Raw genomic sequence first — 18,953 nt, 5'->3', positions numbered from 1 at the left:
AACTGAGTGCACTGTCTTTAAATAGTAGTTCTTTCTTCTCCCAAAAATTAAAAAAGGCAGTATCCAGGCCAGAGGTCTGCTTTTGCCAGTAACACCATGACTGAAAAAACACCGAAACAGCTTAACCTTTAGCTTCATTTTCAAGAACTAAGACCTCCTCCCTTTACCAAGATAGTTTCAGTTCCTTCCCCTCCCTCCCTAATCAGATCTTGCAGGTAACTAATACAGTTTGAACCCCAAGCTCTTGATGTTCTTAGCTAACCACAAAGAGTCAACTAGAAAGTAGTTGGAAAAACAATGACACACAGTCCCTCTCAGGACTGACAGGTTGTGAAAACTTTAATTTGTCATGGGTTCAGATAGATGGAAAGTCAGAAAAACAAGATATCAGGGTTCTTTGTTATATATGGAGAACTGGGATGAAAGAACCAATTAGAGAAAGAAGAGATGACATTGCACTCTAAGAAGCGTTGAGCTTTAAAAAGAAAGAAGACATTGTGAAAGGAAGGAAGACAATCCAGCTATTTCACCTTCTTCTGTCTCTGGTTTTCTCCTACTAACCTTTTCCTGCTCCATCTAATCCCATCTCTGAAGATCAACCATGGATGGAGAGACATTTGTTTCCAGCTGGAATGATTCAGGAAGATCTTAAGAAATGTTTCATTTTTCCTACTTTCCCTCCCTCCCTCCTCATCCTTTCCTATGCTCTCTTCCCTGCCCCTTCCCTTCTATAATATAGGGTATAACAAACTGTAAATATTTCAGAGACAGAAATTGATGATTTTTTGAGTTTTAGTAAAGAAACAAAATATAAATCCTAGTCTGGTTCTTTAACCTCAGCATACAACCTATTCAAAAGGAACAAAGGGGAATGTAATCTGAATGTATTCAAGTAGCATGGCTTGGCTTATAAAATGTAGTATGTTTGTGTATATGTGTGTATGTGTAAAATAATTCCTGAGTGTAGGAAACTGGTAATCCCCATTCGGCAGGCAGAAGACTACTAGTCCAGCAGCAGCAGCAATAAATCCAGAAAGTATGAAACTGATTACAGGTTACCTAGATTTTAGACAATTCATAGTCCCTTAGAAAGTGATATGAGTAAAGATGGACAAAAGTGTGCAGCTTATGCACTGAGTCTAAACTATCCACAATAGCAATTGCAAAAGTTGAAGTTAAAAGATACTTTTGAGTAGTTTGAGACAATAGTGCAGTTGCTTCCTATTCCCAATCTTCTCAATAGTGTGATAGTGGGGGATAGGTATCTCTGGGGGACAAATGAAGCAAGTGATAAAACATACATTGGAACACAAACTCCACACCTTGCATACTTATATTTGACCTTGCAACTCAAAAGAGTGAAATTTGTGTTGTGATGTTACAACACACATTTTGTCACTGCGGCATCATTACGGGTAGCTGTGGATGCATATGGGGTGGGGAAGGAAACACAAAGAGCACAATAGCAGCAAAAAAGGAGTATTTTGTCAAGAATTGCTACCAGGCACCAAAGCAGTTTCAGGTAGTGACTGCTAATGGAGCGGACTTCTCTCATCCCTTGTTTCCTATCTGAAAAGTCGAGGGAAACACAGTAGCTGGCAATGCAGGAATTAGACAGCTCTCTTCTTGCATTATTAGCATATTTCAACTCCTATCTCTGCACTACAAAGGGCTCCAGAAAATATTGCAATGAGAGATAAAAGGAGAGGGAACTAGAGAAGGAAAGAGGAAGAGGAATAGAGAAAAAGAGGCAAGAAAAATGGAAGTCGAGTCTTCTCGTTACTGTATTTTACCCATGAAATTTGCACATCAAAGACATTCACGGGAAGCAATTTAAATTCATCTATCAAACTCTCACAATCATTACCCACTGGATTTGGAACTAAGCAATCATGGAACTTATCCTAGTATTTCAATATGCTATTTAAGATGTCATTTATTCTATGTAGTACAAAACAAAGAATTATATTCAGGAAAAGGTCCAACTTTAGTTCTACTGATAAAATTTTATACTATCACTATCACAAACAGTGAACTTTCACTTTCTGAACCTTGATGCAATAGACTTTGCATACCACACACAAATGCCTTTGTGATTTATGTTATGATTTGCATAATGATATCACTCATTTGTTTAATGATGTCACTGTACAAATGATATCATGTTTTTAGAGTTTTCTATGTGTAATTGTTTTTATGTATTTATTTTTTTAATTGTTATACGCTGCCCAGAGTCCCCTTGTGTGAGATGGGTGGCTATATAAATATAATAAATAAATAATAAATAAATTTGCATAATTTGCTTTGCTGCAATGATGTATTGTTCAGCTCATAGGATTTGGGGGAATAGTGGATATCTCCTCCCCCCAATTATTTCAATAAAGTGAGTTTTACTTGTAATAATATGTGGGGTCTGGGTAAAATTAATAAGGCAATTCATTCCTCTCCCTTTCAAATACTCCAGTCATTCTATGACTCCTTTCTCCATAGGGAAGCTAAATACATTCTTCTGAATCTGAGAATATATTACTCATATAGAATTCCAAGATGTCCAGCCCTTATTGCAAAATCATATATGAAGCTAAGAAAGTTTTGCTCAAGCCATAGATCTGATAGATCTTCATATCTGGAGTAAAAACATCATTCATTTTGAGTTACATTCATCAAATCTGTGATGGGTTGTGATTCTAATAAATGACTCTGGACATGAGCAAAAACACACACAAGATAAATGTGGATGGACTGTAAATTCACTCCATCATCTTTCCTGTCTTTAGCCCTGACAGTTATATTGCACTAGGTCTCATACATGCATTATTTGCTGTCCCAGCGAATCAGAGATTCTTGACTATAGTGAAATTCAGATATATAGCAACTTGAAAGTTGTTTACTCTGATTAAGCATGAATGTTTTGCACTACATATCTCTCTAAACAATAAATAAAGAACACTTACAAAATGCAGTGATTAGCCATACGTAGAAACAATACAAGACAAAAATGCCAAAAATGGTAAAATTAAATTGGTAAGACTTACCATCTGGGCTCGGAGATACATCTGAGCCTGACTGGCAGTCAGAGTAGGGGAAGTGCTCCCTAATAGCATGGTCTGCTGGGTAAGACTGCTGCTACTAGCGTTGGAGGTCTGTGAACGGCTTATTAGCTGCGCAGGTGTAGGAGAAGCAGAGAGATTAATCTAGAGAAGAAAAAAATATTGTTATTAACTATCTGTATCCCATACATCTAGTTACACCCTACAATTCAATTCAGTTGTAAATTCTACTAAAAACATGAGAACGGATGCCTAAGTAACATTCAGTCCACTGTGTAATAATGTTTTTGTTTCGAAATTGTGCTCTGTAGGGCAGAATTTGGGTATGATAAAATGTTAAGAGTCTCAGCTTTCAAAACTGTATTTGAGCCAGAAGTCTTTCCTGATCAAAAAGATGACTGGACACCGTCTTACATTTTAACATTTGCTAACGAATAATAAGACAGTTTTCCAAGCTTAAACATGGAAATTAAGCAGCCATAAATTTTTATGTGAGCTTTGCCCAATTTTTTTCTAAGTTACTTGATCAGAAGCCAGTACCGCTGTTCAGTTCTAAAGTTTAAAGGCTGTGGTTGCAGTAAAAGTCCAACAACTTTTGGTAAATTGTAAATGTCACATATTCTTCAATACTGCCAACATAACATTCCAAAAGTTGCTTAAATAAGCCCAGCATGCTCTCAGCATTTGAAGTTAGCACTCTTAGTGGAGTCTTTCCCCAAAGTTCCAATTGCTATTATAAGTACTTTCTCCAAAAAATCTAGCAAATCCCATATATAAATATCTTCCCAAAAGATGTGAACCTCTTTTATTCTTGCATTTAATGTCAGCTCAACCAGGACCTTTTTCAAAGGCAAATGAAAGTTTAAACATTTGTATTACTATTAACAGTATAAAGGCATGGAGACTTCAATGGGACAAGTATTCCAGTTTTTCTTCCTCCAGCTTTTGCATAAACAGTGTGACTGAATGTAGAGAATAAACATGGCACCTTACAGATTAAAAAAATACTTTTACTAGACAATTAGACAATTTTACTAGACACTTACCGAGGTTTCTGACATGCTTGACTGCTGAGTGACACTGCCATTAGGAGAAGCACATTGCCTCCCACCTGAAAGATTTGCCTAAATAGCAAGCACATCTGTCAAATGAGTCATTTGCACTGCAGTGAAAAGTACACTAATATTGAGTGTATCCACACTAAACTCAATGGCAGCTCAAGAGCCACGTGATACCTATAGTCACTTTTATTGGTGGCCTTCATTCTCTTTAATCCCATGGTCAACTTGCTGTCTCTTTTGAAAGCTTAGTTAAAGAGTCATAGTATATAAAACATTATCCTGAGCTAACAATCCACCCACCCAGTAATGAATTCCATAGCAATTCCCTTCCACTGACCAGGTGATGTTACTGGAATAGTGGCAGCCATTTTTGTCCCCCCTCCTTTTTTTGGTTTCCTTTTCCTTTGCTTGGACTTTAAGGGTGGAAACGGGAGAAGTAAATCTCTGCAGGGTAAACTGCTCCCCTTTCCAAAACTTCCAGCCCCAAAAATGGACCGACCTCATGCTACTGAAGCTCGGCAGCAAAAAGTCACATTTTGGTAGCATGATTTTGGACATTCTAGAAGAGGATTGGAGGTGTTCAAAATGAACATGGATCAGTTTACATCCCAGGGGCTTATTTTTTAAAACAAAGAAACAAAATCATGCCACCCAAGGTTGGCTATCTTGTTGTCCAATTTTGCAGCTCGAATTCAAGTGACACATCCCTGTTTACCAGGACCTTGGGCGAAAGCAGAAAAATGGGGAGGCAAAGAACCCAGTGATCTGTTTTGAGGTTCCTGATTCTCCATTTGTTCCCAGTCTGACTAAACCCTTAGAAATGTTGCAGAAAGATACATATATGTTTCTTCATCCCTCAAAATGTTGTGATCTGTTTTCCTCCCACTTATCCCTAGCTAGGTACCAAAGTGTTCCATGTATTTAAAATGGTAAAATTTACTTACATATTATCGAAGCAACTAAATTCTAATCTAAGATATAATTGCAACAGAGGAGTTTCATGATAAAAGTATCAGTATGGAAATATACACTGGAAACCTGTTACTGATTAAAAGCACTGAAAGGCAGGGCTCCCCATTCTTGTTATTATTTTTTGAATTTAGTAACTATAGAGATGTCATTATTTGGATGTTCTTATTAGTTGTGGGAAAGCCCATCCTTTCAGAACGGTTATTTGCACGTAATAGGAAAAATATGAAAGATTTTGGTGATTCTCCCAAAGCTGACTGATTTTTGAAGTAGGGAGAAGGCTACATATTTGCCTATAAAATTGTGTTAGCTTATCTTGCAATATTTGCATTGGTTGACAGCCTGTTGCAGGGTGCAGTTCAAAATGGGTGACTATTATTTCAGCCCTAAATGGCCAAGGTCCCCAATAACCTCTGATACCAGGTTGCCGACTCAGGTGGAACCAGATGGTTTTGACAGGGGATAGGGCCTTCTCAGTGGTTGCACAAATATTATCATCAACCTGACTTGTAAAGCTCTGCTTTTCTGCTATGGATCAGGGATTTTTTTAAAAAAAATCAGTATAATTAGATATTTTATCTGAGGATTGTGCTTTATTTACTTTGTATGCCTTTCAGTGATATCCACAGAGGGGAGTTAAAACAGGCAAGATGGTGGTTGTGATGTTGCAGTCTAAACTCCCTTTTGTATGTGCAGCAATGTCACACACATACACAAAGGGCCTTCAAACACAATGTAGTGACTGGCATCTTGCCTGATTTGTCTCCCTCCCTTTGGATGACACTAGCGCCTCTCTTATTATTTGTTTCATAAGAAATTCTTGTTTGATGCACTGTGAGCTGCCCCTGAATAATGCTGAGGCATTGAAAAATGGGATTATATTCTCCATATAAATAAAAATCAGCGAGCTCTAACTTTTAACTGCATTTTAATACGGCAGTTTCATTTTTTTGTTTTTTTTTAACATTGTTGGATGCTTAGAAATCTTTGTATATGCAATAGTATAAAAAGATATTAAACAAAAAAATGATGTCAGAGCACATTCTGAACTAAGAGGAAATGAAACTGACAGTATCAATCGCTCAAGGGATTAAAATAATCAGATATTCACAATTAATTATTTTGAGGTATTAAATTGTTTCAAAATGAAAACTGAATTGGTTCTGTCTTCTGTTCCTTGACAGGAAGTTATTTCTTTTTCATTATTATTGTATCAACAGATCATTAATTTGCTGGGTTGAAATATTACTTTTTAAAAAATTACCCCTTCCATATATCATCATGATCTTCTTGTTTATCTGTAACAGAAGTAGGAAATTTGGAAACTTTTAATATAGCCAAACTAACTTCCAGCATGCCTCGCTACTGATTATGCTGGTTGCAGCTAGTGGCAATTGAAGTTCCACCACTGGTAGGTACTACATTCTGCTTTACCTACTGTAGTCAAATGTTGGGGGGGGTAATAAAACATTATATTATTATTATTATTGGAGGAATTAAGGTCAGTTCCCTGACGTTTATTTTCTAATCTACCCCAGTCTTACCTGGGGAACACTGGCCAAACTCTGGAACTGAGTACTGCTCAAATGCTGCTGTTGTAAAGCTGCAGTTTGTAACATTAGATGCTGCTGCTGAGCTGCATACATCTGTTGAAGGTATTGTGCAGCTGAGCTGGGGGGACGATGCAAGGCCTGCTGAATGACCTGTGGGGTTTTGAGTAGTAGTAACCATGGCAAAAAAAGAGACAGAGAGAGATTAGTGCTATCACAACAGCCATGTGAGCATCAGCACAGCCTGCACTTCCAAGGAACTACATCATTCCCTTAGTAACCGGGAACATTTTAGCTGCATTAACTATATGCATTTATATCCACAGAGCTCCCGTATGATTCAGCTGACCCCTGCCTTCACCACTAGCTCTATGAACACGGGCTTCCATGTCCAGCATCAGAGTATATGGAGGAGACATCTCTACAAGACGAGAGGGGTCACTGTGCAGTCACCATGCCACAAGGCCAGGCTCACCATTCTTAGTCTGGACAATCCTATCAGATGCCAATGCTTAAAGTCAAAGAACTATATCACTACTGTTGCCCTAAACCCTCAGATATAGTTTTGGAGCAACCCATGCTAATCTTCAAAACAGTCACTGCATTGCAAGCATTTTCTACAATCAATCAGTGTTCCCTCCAGGGCCACTGAGGAAATACCAAAACCAACCCCCCACTGGTGCTCTATGTCCCTCCTCTGTATCCTGACTTATCACTGGCCAGCTAGAAGCCCCAAAATCTGTGCAGGGGCACCACAACACAATGGTGGCTTGTCTGCTGTGTCTAAGGCAGTGTTTTTCAAAATTGGCAACTTTAAGATGTGTAGACTTCAACTCCCAGAATTCCCCAGCTTGCATGCTGGCTGGGGAATTTTGGGAGTTAAGTCCACACATCTTAAAGTTGCCAAATTTGTAAAACAGTGATCTGGGAAGTAAAACAAGGAGCTGGGAAGCAAGGATTGGTGGGAATTCCTGCCAACAGGAATTTAGCCTACCCCCAAGATTCCAAGAAGGTTCAGCATCTTTAACTGCAAAATGGAAGTTTTGCCATTTGAGATTTTGGGCAGTTGAGCAAGAAGAAAATTAGCTCCACTGCTCAACAAGGGCCAAATTCTTGGTGCCAGTGCCCTCAGCTGAACTCTCAAAAGGCCATAAGCATGGCTTCTCTCATCTAACTGAAACTACATATTTTAACTCTGCTTTCCCCAGTCCACATTCGCAAGACATGGGAGTTGCAATTCCAAGAATTCTCAGCCTCAGGCTATCCTTGCTGAGAATTCTAGAAGATCTAACCCACCTGGAAGGTATCAGGTTGCAAAAGGCTGTTTTACTAACATTCCACACAGCACCACAGTTTTGTAATACTCAAGCATTTATTTGCCAAACAGAAATTAATAAACTGTATTAAATAACTGTTCAAAATGTTTGATTCTATATGAACCAAGCAGGCTATCAGCCGCAGAAATAGGATCAGAGATAAATTAGTGTTTGGAAGGAGCCTGGAGACTGGAAAAAATCTAGAAGGAAGAGAAGTAATGAGATAGGGGTGGAAAATTAAAATTAAAAAAAAAGAAACAAAGATTGGGATAGGAAAGGATGAAGGAGAGAGTAGAGGTAGAATGGGGTTGTTAAGAGCTATGCTAATTATTCTTTATTTTCCCTGGCAAACAGAGGCATCCTGTGATGGAATGGAATTATGAAGGCCAGGCTCAGGGAGAAAAACATTTTCTTACATCTCCTGAGGAGCGTGGGAGATACAAGAGGATGAGACTGGCACCTCCCTGAGGAATTCACAATGTTGTGGCTGGCATTACTTGGGAGCTGGGGTTTCAGTCTGGGAAGATTCTTGCTAGAGGTTGTAGGTAATAAACATAGCTGGACTGAATTTACATGGTCTATTGGAGTTCCTTGGGCTAGGCCTGACATCAATCAATTACCACCAGGCACACAATCAAGCAGCAAGCATATGCTAATCAAAGAACTACCAGAAGAGTAAAACAAAACCCCCACCCCCACCAGCACTGGCAAGGCAGGCCACAGCACATAAATAGAGAGCAAACCCCATCCCATTTTAGCACTGAAGATGTTACCTAGCCAGGTAATGAAACGTTTGCAAGAAAAGAACCAAGCTGAGAGAACCCCAAGGACGCCACAGTTCAACCCTGAGCCACACATATTCACCTCTATTGGTAATTACAATATTTTTAGCTTTTATTTTCAACTATAATACATATTATCAGTGTTTCCTCAATTAAATACCTGCACGGCATGTCGATCTGAGCCACTGTAGACAGATATCTGGGGTGGCTGTGTACGGGAGGGGGAAGATGTGGTAGCAATGGTTGTTGTGCATGTGGAAGAAGTCGTTGTGCTTGATTCATTCTCCATAGTTGTAGAATTATTCTGCCTCTGAGCAAGATATAAAAAAAAATACACATGGTTATTAAATTCATACCATTTTTTTCTGCTTAGAATCTAAAAGGAATTATACATATTGGTAGGATCCTATGTAGAAAACAAAGTCAAATTCCACAACATCCAATAATGCAAGTCCAAGTTTCTTGCCTGAAGCTCCATAGCTAAAGAACCAGAATAACAGTCTACCTCAAAACACTGTTTTAGATATAATTTAAAAAATAAAGAGTTCCTATTTTAGAACTGGAACTGTGGTGTTTCTTTTCTTTTAAATGGATGTATCTGTTGCAGATGCTCTGCTGTTTCCAATGATACTTATCCATGCTTTTGTTTTTTGTGAGGCTGTCTGTGAAAATTCTGCATAGCTGGTGCAGAAGGTTGCCAGACGTATTACTACAATTTAATGGCAATGAAATACTTTTTACCTTAGGAATCAACTACACTGAAGACAGCACATGTAATGTTTTATTTTAGATGGAAAGAGAACAAATGGCCCACTCTAACTTATTAAAATGTCCAAGCAGTGATCTGAACCTAGACCTCCAAGTTTAACAACACAACCCACGCAAATGTACTCAGAATTAAATCCTGCTGTGTTTCATATTGCTTATTCTCAAGGAAGTGTGCGTGGGATTACTATGTAAGACCAACAATCGTATCTGCATCACACTGACCTCTACATCATCAGTGTTTAGCTGATCCATTTCTCCTCTGTGTGTTGTACTATGCAAAATGAACATATAGCTACCCAGAACAGGAATGTTAAAATATCCAAAGTCTTTCAGCTGACCCTTGTGAAATCAAAAGCTGCTCTCCTGTCACAACACTTTGGAGAGAATGCAACTGTTATCACAGATGGCATATAGTTGCTGCTTTACCTGTAAATTGTAATTATTTAGCAGCTATTGTCACAACAGTTGAAATACCTGTTTTATCATCATAACTTTTCAAATGCCATCTATCAAGCTGTTTTTAAATAATCATACTTAACATTTGGATACTTTTAAGGGTGCAAAGGTACTTCACCTACGTTATGTATTTTCAACCCTTACTGTAACTCTGGAAACCGAGTAAAAATTATATCTTCCACATTAGAGATGGGGATTGAGGCTGTAATTTTTTTCGTAATCTGGGTTAGGCTGCAACCCCTACACAAGAGTAGGCACCATGCAGCCCTCCAGATGATTATGTCAGACTCCAAATTCCATCAGCCCAGTCATATCAAATGATCAGGAAAGACAGGAAATCAAGTCCAATAACACCTGGACAACTGCAGGTTATCTGTTACTAGCCAGATCATATCTGGGCTGCAAAACTTTAACTCTCTGCCTTCATTTAGTGGCCATGCAAAATTCTGCAGTCCAGATATAGTGGGCTCATCTATCAATACTGTCTATTCTTTATCTGGAAGGAAATATTATTAAAGTCAGTGAGGATTATGTCTTCAGAGTATTTCCTGCTCACAAATACACCAGTATCTAGAGACAGTGAGAGAGAGCACTGTGGCATCTTAAAAGCCACCACATGTTATTAAGCTGGTAGGAGTCACCAGCCTACAAAATTAACAAACAATAATAACACTAATAATGAATGGTATTTAGGAAGCCTCAAGATTCTTTGTCATTCGCTTCACACCAATAATTCCCTAAATCTACTGGAATTGTAGAAAAGCCAGCAGGTGAACAATTTAATCAACCCTGATTGCTCATTGGAAGGATCGATAATGAAGCTCAAGCTCAGATACTTTGGTCACCTAATGCGAAGAGAGGAGTCTTTGGAAAAGACCCTGATGCTGGGAAAGATTGAAGGCAAAAGGAGAAGAGGGCGGCAGAGGATGAGATGGTTAGATAGCATCACTGAAGCAATAAGCATGAAACTGAGGAAACTCAGGGAGGCAGTGAAGGACAGGAAGGCCTGGCGCAATATGGTTCATGGGGTCACGAAGAGTCAGACACAACTTAACGACTGAACAACAAAGAACAATTTAAGTCCATGACAAGCCCAGCAAACATAGATTTAACAGTTGCAACTTTATCCCATCAGTGAGACCTAGAGATTGAGCCCAGTACAAATTTCAATTTCTAGCCAGCACCCACTTCATTTTAATTCTAGGAAAAGGAATAGTGGTGCCACCTCGGCAACTCAGGTAAAGGGGTGTGGGTAGGTGTGTCCTTGTGCGTGTTTCTCTCTTTCTCTTCCAGGGCATCTTCAGGCCATTTTTGTCAAACCCACCATCCTGCGTGGCCTGGCCAGGCCATTCCACGTGGGGCTGTTACACAGGGGCAGCTTTCATCTCTGGCCCCCAGTACTAGACTGCAGGAGTTGTTAGTGCCCTTAAGAAAGGAGCCGGAGCCCCACAAGAAAAATAACGCGGCTCAGGCGTAGTTCCCTAGGCGTCTGACTGCCCGGGCCAACCTCCGGCCTGGGGTTCTCCCTTCATGCAAGGCTGGGCCAATGCCACCTTCTCCAGACCGGCGCCGGGATCGCAGCTCCCGAGCCCGCAGCCACAGGGAGTGTGCGCGCACCTCTGGAGGGCGCCTGGTTGGGGAAAGAGGGTCTACAGAAACCAGGGCCCAGCGGCTTCCTCTGCCCGGCCTTCCATCCCCGCGGCCGGGCGCCTCGCGGATCGCTCCGCGCCAGCCCCCGCTCCCCGCCGGCCAGGCTCCCCTCCCGCGCCGGTCGGTCGGCCGCTCCCCCGGACCGCGCGAGAGAAAACGCACCCGCTCGGCGTACGAACCCTTCACTCCGCTTCCGCCATGTTCTCGCCTCCCTCACAGGGAGGCACCGCGCACGCGCCTCGCGGCCGGGAGGTTGCGCTCGACTCGCCGGGGGAGGGATCACGTGTGAATTGGCCGTTCACGTGTCCGTGTCCTGAATTCTTCCGATTTGTTTTTAGGAAGGTGATTCTCGCAGCCTGCTTGGGCTTGTCCTCCTCCAGCCGACGGCAGAACCCACCCTGGGGTGGGAATCTTCTCCCTGGCTCTCTTGGAGTCCTCGGAAGAGAGCAAAAGGAAAACTGCCCGCGTGTGCTGTCCATCCTGGTCCTTTGCCGCAAGGTTGGGGCGGGGGAGACTTCAGAAGGCAGTGAGACACGTATGGCACGCGTCAGTTGGATTCACACGTTGCAGGGAGCCACGAATAGACCGCAGTTGTCTGGGTGCTTATGCTAAGCCAGAAACAATTGTTTACAAAGAACAGGGGATGAAAGCTTTCAAAATGTTTGCAAGTGACAGGGAACCGCAGAGCAGCCAACTCTGCTTTAGATTTGGATATTTTGCAATCCCGGCCTGGGTGATCCCTTCTTGTGAATAGAGACAGTGGGGTTAATTGAATAAAAGTTCTGGTGACCTTAACAAGAAATATAAGAATATCCTGCATAGGGGGTTTTCCTGTAGCCTAGAGCAGTGTTTCTCAACCTCTGCAACTTTAAGATGTGTGGACTTCAACTCCCAAAATTCCCTATCCAGCATGAGAGATAGTGGCTCGCCCAAAGTCACCCAGTGAACTGGTTGAGGATGTCCCTGCTCCTAGTCCAACTGCTGTATAGAATTTTAGGGTTTAATTTTAGGAAACCATGTTTTTCCTTTGAGCCAAAGACACATCCTTTGATGTGCAAAAACTAGCCTTTTCAGCTATCAAAACAATTGGACTGTATTCTAAAGTCCTTGATCAAAGCTAAGAAAGAAACAAACCCGGATGGGAAAGGAGGAGATGCAACATATTTTACAAGAGACAAAGGGGCTCCTGTGACCATCAGCTATCTCAAGACACATAACTCTGCGACTTGAGGAATTTTATCTAAGGATGCTTGCCTTTTCTCACGTTTAACAAAAACAAAGCCTTTGTTGCACATTAATTATCTGTTGCTTTTACATACACCTATCATATATTGAATGTATGTTATCATTTGTTCTGTGCTCCATAAAAAGACTTGACCTCCCTTAATAAACGCTTTTTTGCATTGCCTGAAGTGCTTGTGGTTTGTATTGTCGGGGAGCTAAAAAGCCACTTTGGAAAGGTATTGCAAATTCAGGGACTAGGTTCTTTCCAGCTCCACACCAACTTGGGTGCCCGAGTTTTATGGGCAACACAACAGCTTAATCTTCATGCTGGCTTTCATGGGCAGAATCTGATGTGATGCCTGGAACAACCTCTTGCAGTGTTATCTGGAATTCTTTGGGGCCTGTAGACTCTGATAAAGTGGAGAGGATGCTCTGCAGTGTACCCTCTACCACCTATGGGCTTGATCCATGCTCCTCCTCCTTCCTTCAGGTTGACAGGGAGACTGTGACAGGATCAGTTCAAAAGGTGACAATGCTTCTTTGACGGAAGGGATGTTACCACCTGCTGTGAAGGAAATACCTACTTCTCAAGAAGCCCTCCTTGACCTGGGAATTTTGGACCACTATTGCCCAGTCTTTAACCTTAACCTAGAGAAGGTTGTTAAGAATGTGGTGAAGAGTTAGCCACAGAGTGCTCTTGAAGAAACAGATTATCTGGATTCTTTTAAGTCTGGATTCAGACCTGGGGATGGGACAGTAATGAAATTGGTTACCCTGCTGGATAATCTTTGTTGGGACCTCATTGGGGGAGTGCAGTTCTCCGGGTATTTTTTGACTGCTCAGTGGCATGAGAGTACTATCAACCAAGGTATCCTCTGACCGCTTTTTAAGGTTGCTGTTAAGGGCAATGTGCTTCAGCTGTCCCATTCTTTCATGAGTGGGCAGTTCCAGTCAGTGTCAATGGGGGAATAGAGGGCAGCCTAATGGGTAATCATGTACTTGATCCTTTCCCCAGTATTGTTTAACATATATATGAAACCACTGTAAGTGCAGGTCATATCACAAGTTGATGGTACATAGTTTTATATATGCACTCCAGGCTGAGTCAGATGCCATGAAAGTTTGTTTATTTAAAACAAGATTATTATGTGCTGCCAAGTCAATGTCAACTCTTAGTGACCACACAGATAAGACTTTTCTCCAGGATGATCTGTCCTCAGACTGGCTTTTTATGTCTCTTAATGATGCATTCACTTATGTTATAATGGAGTCCATCCATTGCTGCTGATCGTCCTCTTTTCCCTTCCACTTTTCCCAGCATTATGGATTTCTCAAGAGAGCTGGGTCTTCCCAAAGTATGATAGTTTGAATCTGATTAATTGTTCCACAAGTAAGAAGTCTGGATTGACTTGTTTTAGAAACCACTTGTTTTCCTGGCTATCCTTAAGAGTCTTCTCCAGCACCAAAATTCAAACCTTCAATACTCCTGTCTGGCTCTTCGAAGTCCAACTTCTGCATATACAGGGTGTCACAGACAATACCATTGTCTGCACAATTCTAATCTTTCTTGGTATAGATGTGTCACAGCATTTGAATATTTTGTTCAAGACTTTCCTTGCTAGGCTCAACAATTAGTAAAGGAAACAGGTTTAATAAATATGCTACTTTGCTGCATATTATATATCATACTACTATATGCTCATATCATGTTTGGTTTAAAGTTGACAGCCTGGTGCTTACAATATGCTGAGATAATGGCTGAGTTTCCACAATACATGGAACTAAATGATCTAATCCCATTTTAGCCTAGTCTAGCATGCTCAACAATTTTATTACTGGATGCTGCCAGAAGGATGTTTCCTGATGACTTTAAAAGCCAATATGCTACTATTCTGTCTTCCTTTCCTTTTTTTTTTCTAATAAAGAAAAAAAATGGAAGCAATAGGAAGAATAAGGTGGATTTCAACAATTGGATGTCTACACAAGACTAAATTCCATGAATGAAGTCAAGGTGATTAAATTCTCATCTGGAAGCAGCCATTGTTTTCAGTAAATCATGCTCCTGAGTTTTAACGATCCTGCTCCTTTTTCTACAGCTCACAGTACTATTTCTCTGCAGAAATATAGTTTTCGGATTCTGGAGGTACAGAAACGTGAGAAGCAAGCACTGTAAATAAACAAACCAGAAATCAGGCCCGGCCTCTGAAAGCCGTTTGCACAACCTCTGTACTCTACGGATCCACACTTTCAAGAATTCTATGCATTCTGGGATTTGTAGTATTCCCACTTTAGGAATGCCCAGGTTGAACCAATAACATAGACCAGGGTTCCTCAACCATGGCCACTTTAAGAATTCTGGGAGTTGAAGTCCACACCTCTTAAAGTGGCCAAGGTTGAGGAACTCTGACATAGACCATGGTTTTGCATAACGCTTTAGTTTCCTAAGCAAATAGTGTGAGGAACGAAGGCTGGAACTTCTATCTCTCGCTTTCAGCAACGCTAGCCTGAGTATGTCAGGCTGAGTCTCCTCTCCATGTTCTACGATCTATTCGTCAGGGGCGAAGACAGGAAAGAGGGGAATTGCTAAAACGGTTGCAAGCCACACAGCCTATTTCCTCGAAAGAAAGAATCTGCCGTCCTTTGGGCACATGAGAACAACGCACGCGAGCGTTCATCCTTGCGGCCTCTCGGCTCCAGACGATCTTCACGCCCCCTCCGCCTGGTTCTTTGCGCCCTTCCCACGCCCTACGCCCGGCTAAGTGGTTCACCCCTTAGCCCCCCCCCCCACGCGGGCCCTCCCCCGCTTCTCCCTTCCGCTCCGGGACTTCAGCGCGTTCAGCGAAGGGACGTCCCTGTCCGCGCACGCTCACTTGCAGCGCGCGCCCGAGGAGGGGGAAGAGCGGGAGGCGGAGCGGCTCGAGCCGAGCCTCCGTTAGAGCGGCGACTGTCGTTTTAGGGGCTGGCGGGTGCGCGCGCGCACGCTCGCTCCTCCCTTCCTCCTTCCCTCCCTCTTCTGCAGCTCCGGGGTGGGGCCGGCAGGGGAGGCGGGCGGGGCTGGGCGAAGCGCGGCGAGGCACGGCGGAGGGGCGATGCCGACTCAGCGCGAGAGCGGCAGCAACAGCGGCGGCACTAGCATGTCGCACCCGGGCCCGGGAGGCGGCAGCGGCGGCAGCGGCGGGGGGATCGGTGGCTTTGGTGGCCCTGGGGGGGACAGCGCCCATCAGGTCCGCGTCAAGGCTTACTATAAGGGGTGAGTGGTCAGCCCGGGCAGGGGGGAGGTGGGCCGGGGAGCCTCTCTTTGGGGTTGGGGGAGGGACGGACGGACGGCCGCCTTGGACGACCTGCGGCGCAGCAGCTGCAGCCGAGACAAAAGGGCGGTCAGGTTCCCGCTGCGCGCGGCTGGTGGGATCCTTTGGCCCAGGACGGCCCGGGGCGCGTGTGGCTTCCAAGGAAAGACGAGAGTCGCTCTTCAAGCCCTGCTTCCTCCCCGACAGCGGAGGGCTCGGACCGACCCTCTGCCTCCCTGGCCTCTGAGTGCTAAGCGGAGGTTGATCGGCTATCCCAGGCGAGCCAGGTTTGCATGCCGTGCAGAGCCATCCATTGATTTATCGACCGCAGTGGCTGGATTCCCCCAGCGCGGTTGCCGACGCCGTATATACATAGCACAGTTTGTGCACCCAGTCATTACGGGAGGCTGGTTCTTGAGGATGTGTTAGGTTAAGGGTCAGGTTGCTGGAGAGCCTACTATTCCTGAGGCTGGCTGTAGTTGGGTCCAGGTCAACCAGGCCAGATTGAACCCTTTTTCTGCTTCAAGGGCAGCATCCTGCTATGATTGCAAAATAAGAAGAGGGGGAGAACCACACGGGTGGAGGGCATACAGGAGACACCCCACTGGTGGTAGCCCTCCTCACAGTGGTTGAGGGGTGGTTGATTACTCTCAGCCATTAAGCCCATGCTCGTTGAGAATGATGTTCACTAACTCACCTAGGACACCCCGTTTGGTGCCGTGGTTAAGGCCTTAAAGTTGAGTTCTAGTCCCATCTTAGGCACAAAGCCAGCTGGGTGGCCTTGGGCCAGTCACTCTCTCTCAGCCCTAGGAAGAAGGAGGCAATGGCAAACCATTTCCAAAAAAAAACCTTGCCAAGAAAACCTCAGCGACTTGTCCAAGCAGTCGCCAGGAGTCAATGCTGACTTGAAGGTACAAAAACAAAAACCCTCATCTAGAGGATATCGGTTAAAAATGGGCCTTTTCAAAGGATGGCAAACTTAAGGGTTAGCAGTGATAAGGGGTGTTTATGAAATGAATAGGGAGTTATAGGGCCAGGCTTATATGGTTGCATTTTCATATTTACCTTAGCAGAAATAAGAGGATGGTGTCCTCGCTCACTGGGTTTTGAAGTTGTAGATGAGATGGGTACTCAGGATTTAATTGTCAAGGGAAGAATGCTGTGGGGCTTTGGGAATGGGAGGGGATGAGAAGATTTAATGCTCCTCACATAGGAGCAAGTAATGATCTTGTGGAATGGCAGCTTTAATAACGTAAAGGACTGCTCATGGTATAAAGCAGAAGGGAGAAAAATGTGTGTGGGATGCCAATTGTCCAAGGAATGCTTGTGTTGCTAGGGAAGGGGCAGGGGAGGGAATTCAGGAAGAGAAAGCATGTCAAGGTCAGAACCTCAGGAATGAAGCATAGTGAAAGTTAAGGAATATGTTCGCTGTTAGGCTTCATTAATGTATGGAAAAGCTGAGATTTGAACTCACTTTGAAATAAAAAACATAGCAATATGGTCTAAAGTATGTCAAGCCTAAATTACTACTTTACGTACTGTGTGGCTCTTTGTTTATATTTCATGTTAGATGCAGATAATTATTTAGATTCATTATATATGATATAGCATTGATTGCATGGAATTGAAACTTGTTTAACATGTGTGAGTTACAAACAATTCTTTGGATTTAGAGTACTCATCAAAATTAAATGACTGGAAGGAGAAACACTTTGGCTGATTTTTCAAATATGTGAAGGTGTTTTATGTATGAAGAAGAATCCTCAGCTTGGTGTTCCCCAGACAGCTTGGGCTACAGTTTCCATTATAGTCAAGTAGGCCTGTTAACTGAAGGGTGATAAGGAGGAGTATCAAGTTGGGGAAACTACAGTAAAGCAGTGCAAATAACAGTGTATTGAAAAGACCACTGAAGTGAGTTGTTAGGCAAGGATGTAGTTCTGTGAATATAGTGTAGGTCACAGATTAGTTGAGGAATGTGATTTGCTTTTGCTGGTTTTACATTTGAAGATGTGAAAGAAAGTACTTGCAGCTTGCCCATGGCATTTGTCAATCATTTTGGATAGAAAGAACTCTGCCTTACATTTTATTTTCAACTTTGACTCATTATTACTGTTTTATAGCAAGCTTTGGGTGGCTTAGTTGGGGAACTAAGGGTTCTTAACAGATTCTTGGTTTGGGGAACTGAGGATACCTAAAGAAATATTTTCAGTTTGAAATTACTCTTAAATAGTTAATCCAACTTTGTGAACTATTAGCAGCTAGGGACAGCTTAGTTAGAGGGACAGCTTACAGTTAATACAATATTATTGTTTGCCTCCTCTTTTAGATCCTGTTTAAATAGGATCTTGCAATCTCTGAACCTTTTGTTTTTCTTTTCCTTGTGAAAGAGCTATCTATAATAGTATATCTGGCTTTTTCTCTTATATATGTTTATGCAACTTCATAATAATGTTAGCCATATAGATGGTTGAAGGAATTCCATTCTGTTTTCTCTGAACCCTAGATGTAAACATTTCTCCTTGCAAGTAACGTGTATGGGAGATTATCAAAAGGAAATCAGGGCTAAAGCTAGACTAGAAAGTAAAAAAAAAAAAAAATCTTGAAAGTAGCAAACCACTTCCATACTTTTGCTAGAGAAAACTGTATGGATATGTCCATGAAGTCACCAGGATTCTAACTTGTTTAAAATGTGACTTTACTTAGTAATTTTCAGGGATTTATTTTATGGCTGTGCTTTATGTTTTCCAGTTTCAAACTAAATTAAATGTATCAGGTGTTAATTAAGCAATTAAATCTGCTATTAAAGCAGCGTTTCTAAAAAGCAGCATTCTTTCTTTGTT

General features: G+C 42.3%; 2 protein-coding genes across 4 annotated transcripts in view; one reads left to right on the top strand and one right to left on the bottom strand.

Annotated features, from left to right (window-relative positions):
• The window catches only part of PHC3 (polyhomeotic homolog 3), a 46,137-nt gene extending 34,236 nt beyond the window's left edge, over positions 1-11,901 (bottom strand). For all 3 annotated transcript variants that reach the window (XM_007432654.4, XM_025169445.2, XM_025169446.2), the window contains exons 1-5: positions 11,765-11,901; positions 8,889-9,038; positions 6,625-6,783; positions 4,097-4,174; positions 3,036-3,194 (exon numbers count right to left, since the gene is read on the bottom strand). In XM_007432654.4, the coding sequence (XP_007432716.2) occupies positions 3,036-3,194; positions 4,097-4,174; positions 6,625-6,783; positions 8,889-9,017 (525 nt within the window). In that variant the 5' untranslated portion in view covers positions 9,018-9,038; positions 11,765-11,901. The remainder of the gene's footprint in view (positions 1-3,035; positions 3,195-4,096; positions 4,175-6,624; positions 6,784-8,888; positions 9,039-11,764) is intronic.
• Positions 11,902-15,866: 3,965 nt separating this feature from the next.
• Positions 15,867-18,953, top strand: part of PRKCI (protein kinase C iota) — a 36,765-nt gene continuing 33,678 nt past the window's right edge. The window contains exon 1 of the mRNA XM_007432653.3: positions 15,867-16,076. Coding sequence (XP_007432715.3) covers positions 15,916-16,076 — 161 coding nt within the window. The 5' untranslated portion in view covers positions 15,867-15,915. The remainder of the gene's footprint in view (positions 16,077-18,953) is intronic.

The sequence above is a fragment of the Python bivittatus genome, unplaced genomic scaffold, assembly GCF_059951505.1.
Source record: "Python bivittatus isolate LINGU-HERP-01145 unplaced genomic scaffold, Pbiv_v1 ctg000980_np1212, whole genome shotgun sequence".
NCBI lineage: Eukaryota > Metazoa > Chordata > Lepidosauria > Squamata > Pythonidae > Python > Python bivittatus.
This window is presented reverse-complemented; position numbering and strand designations above follow the sequence as displayed.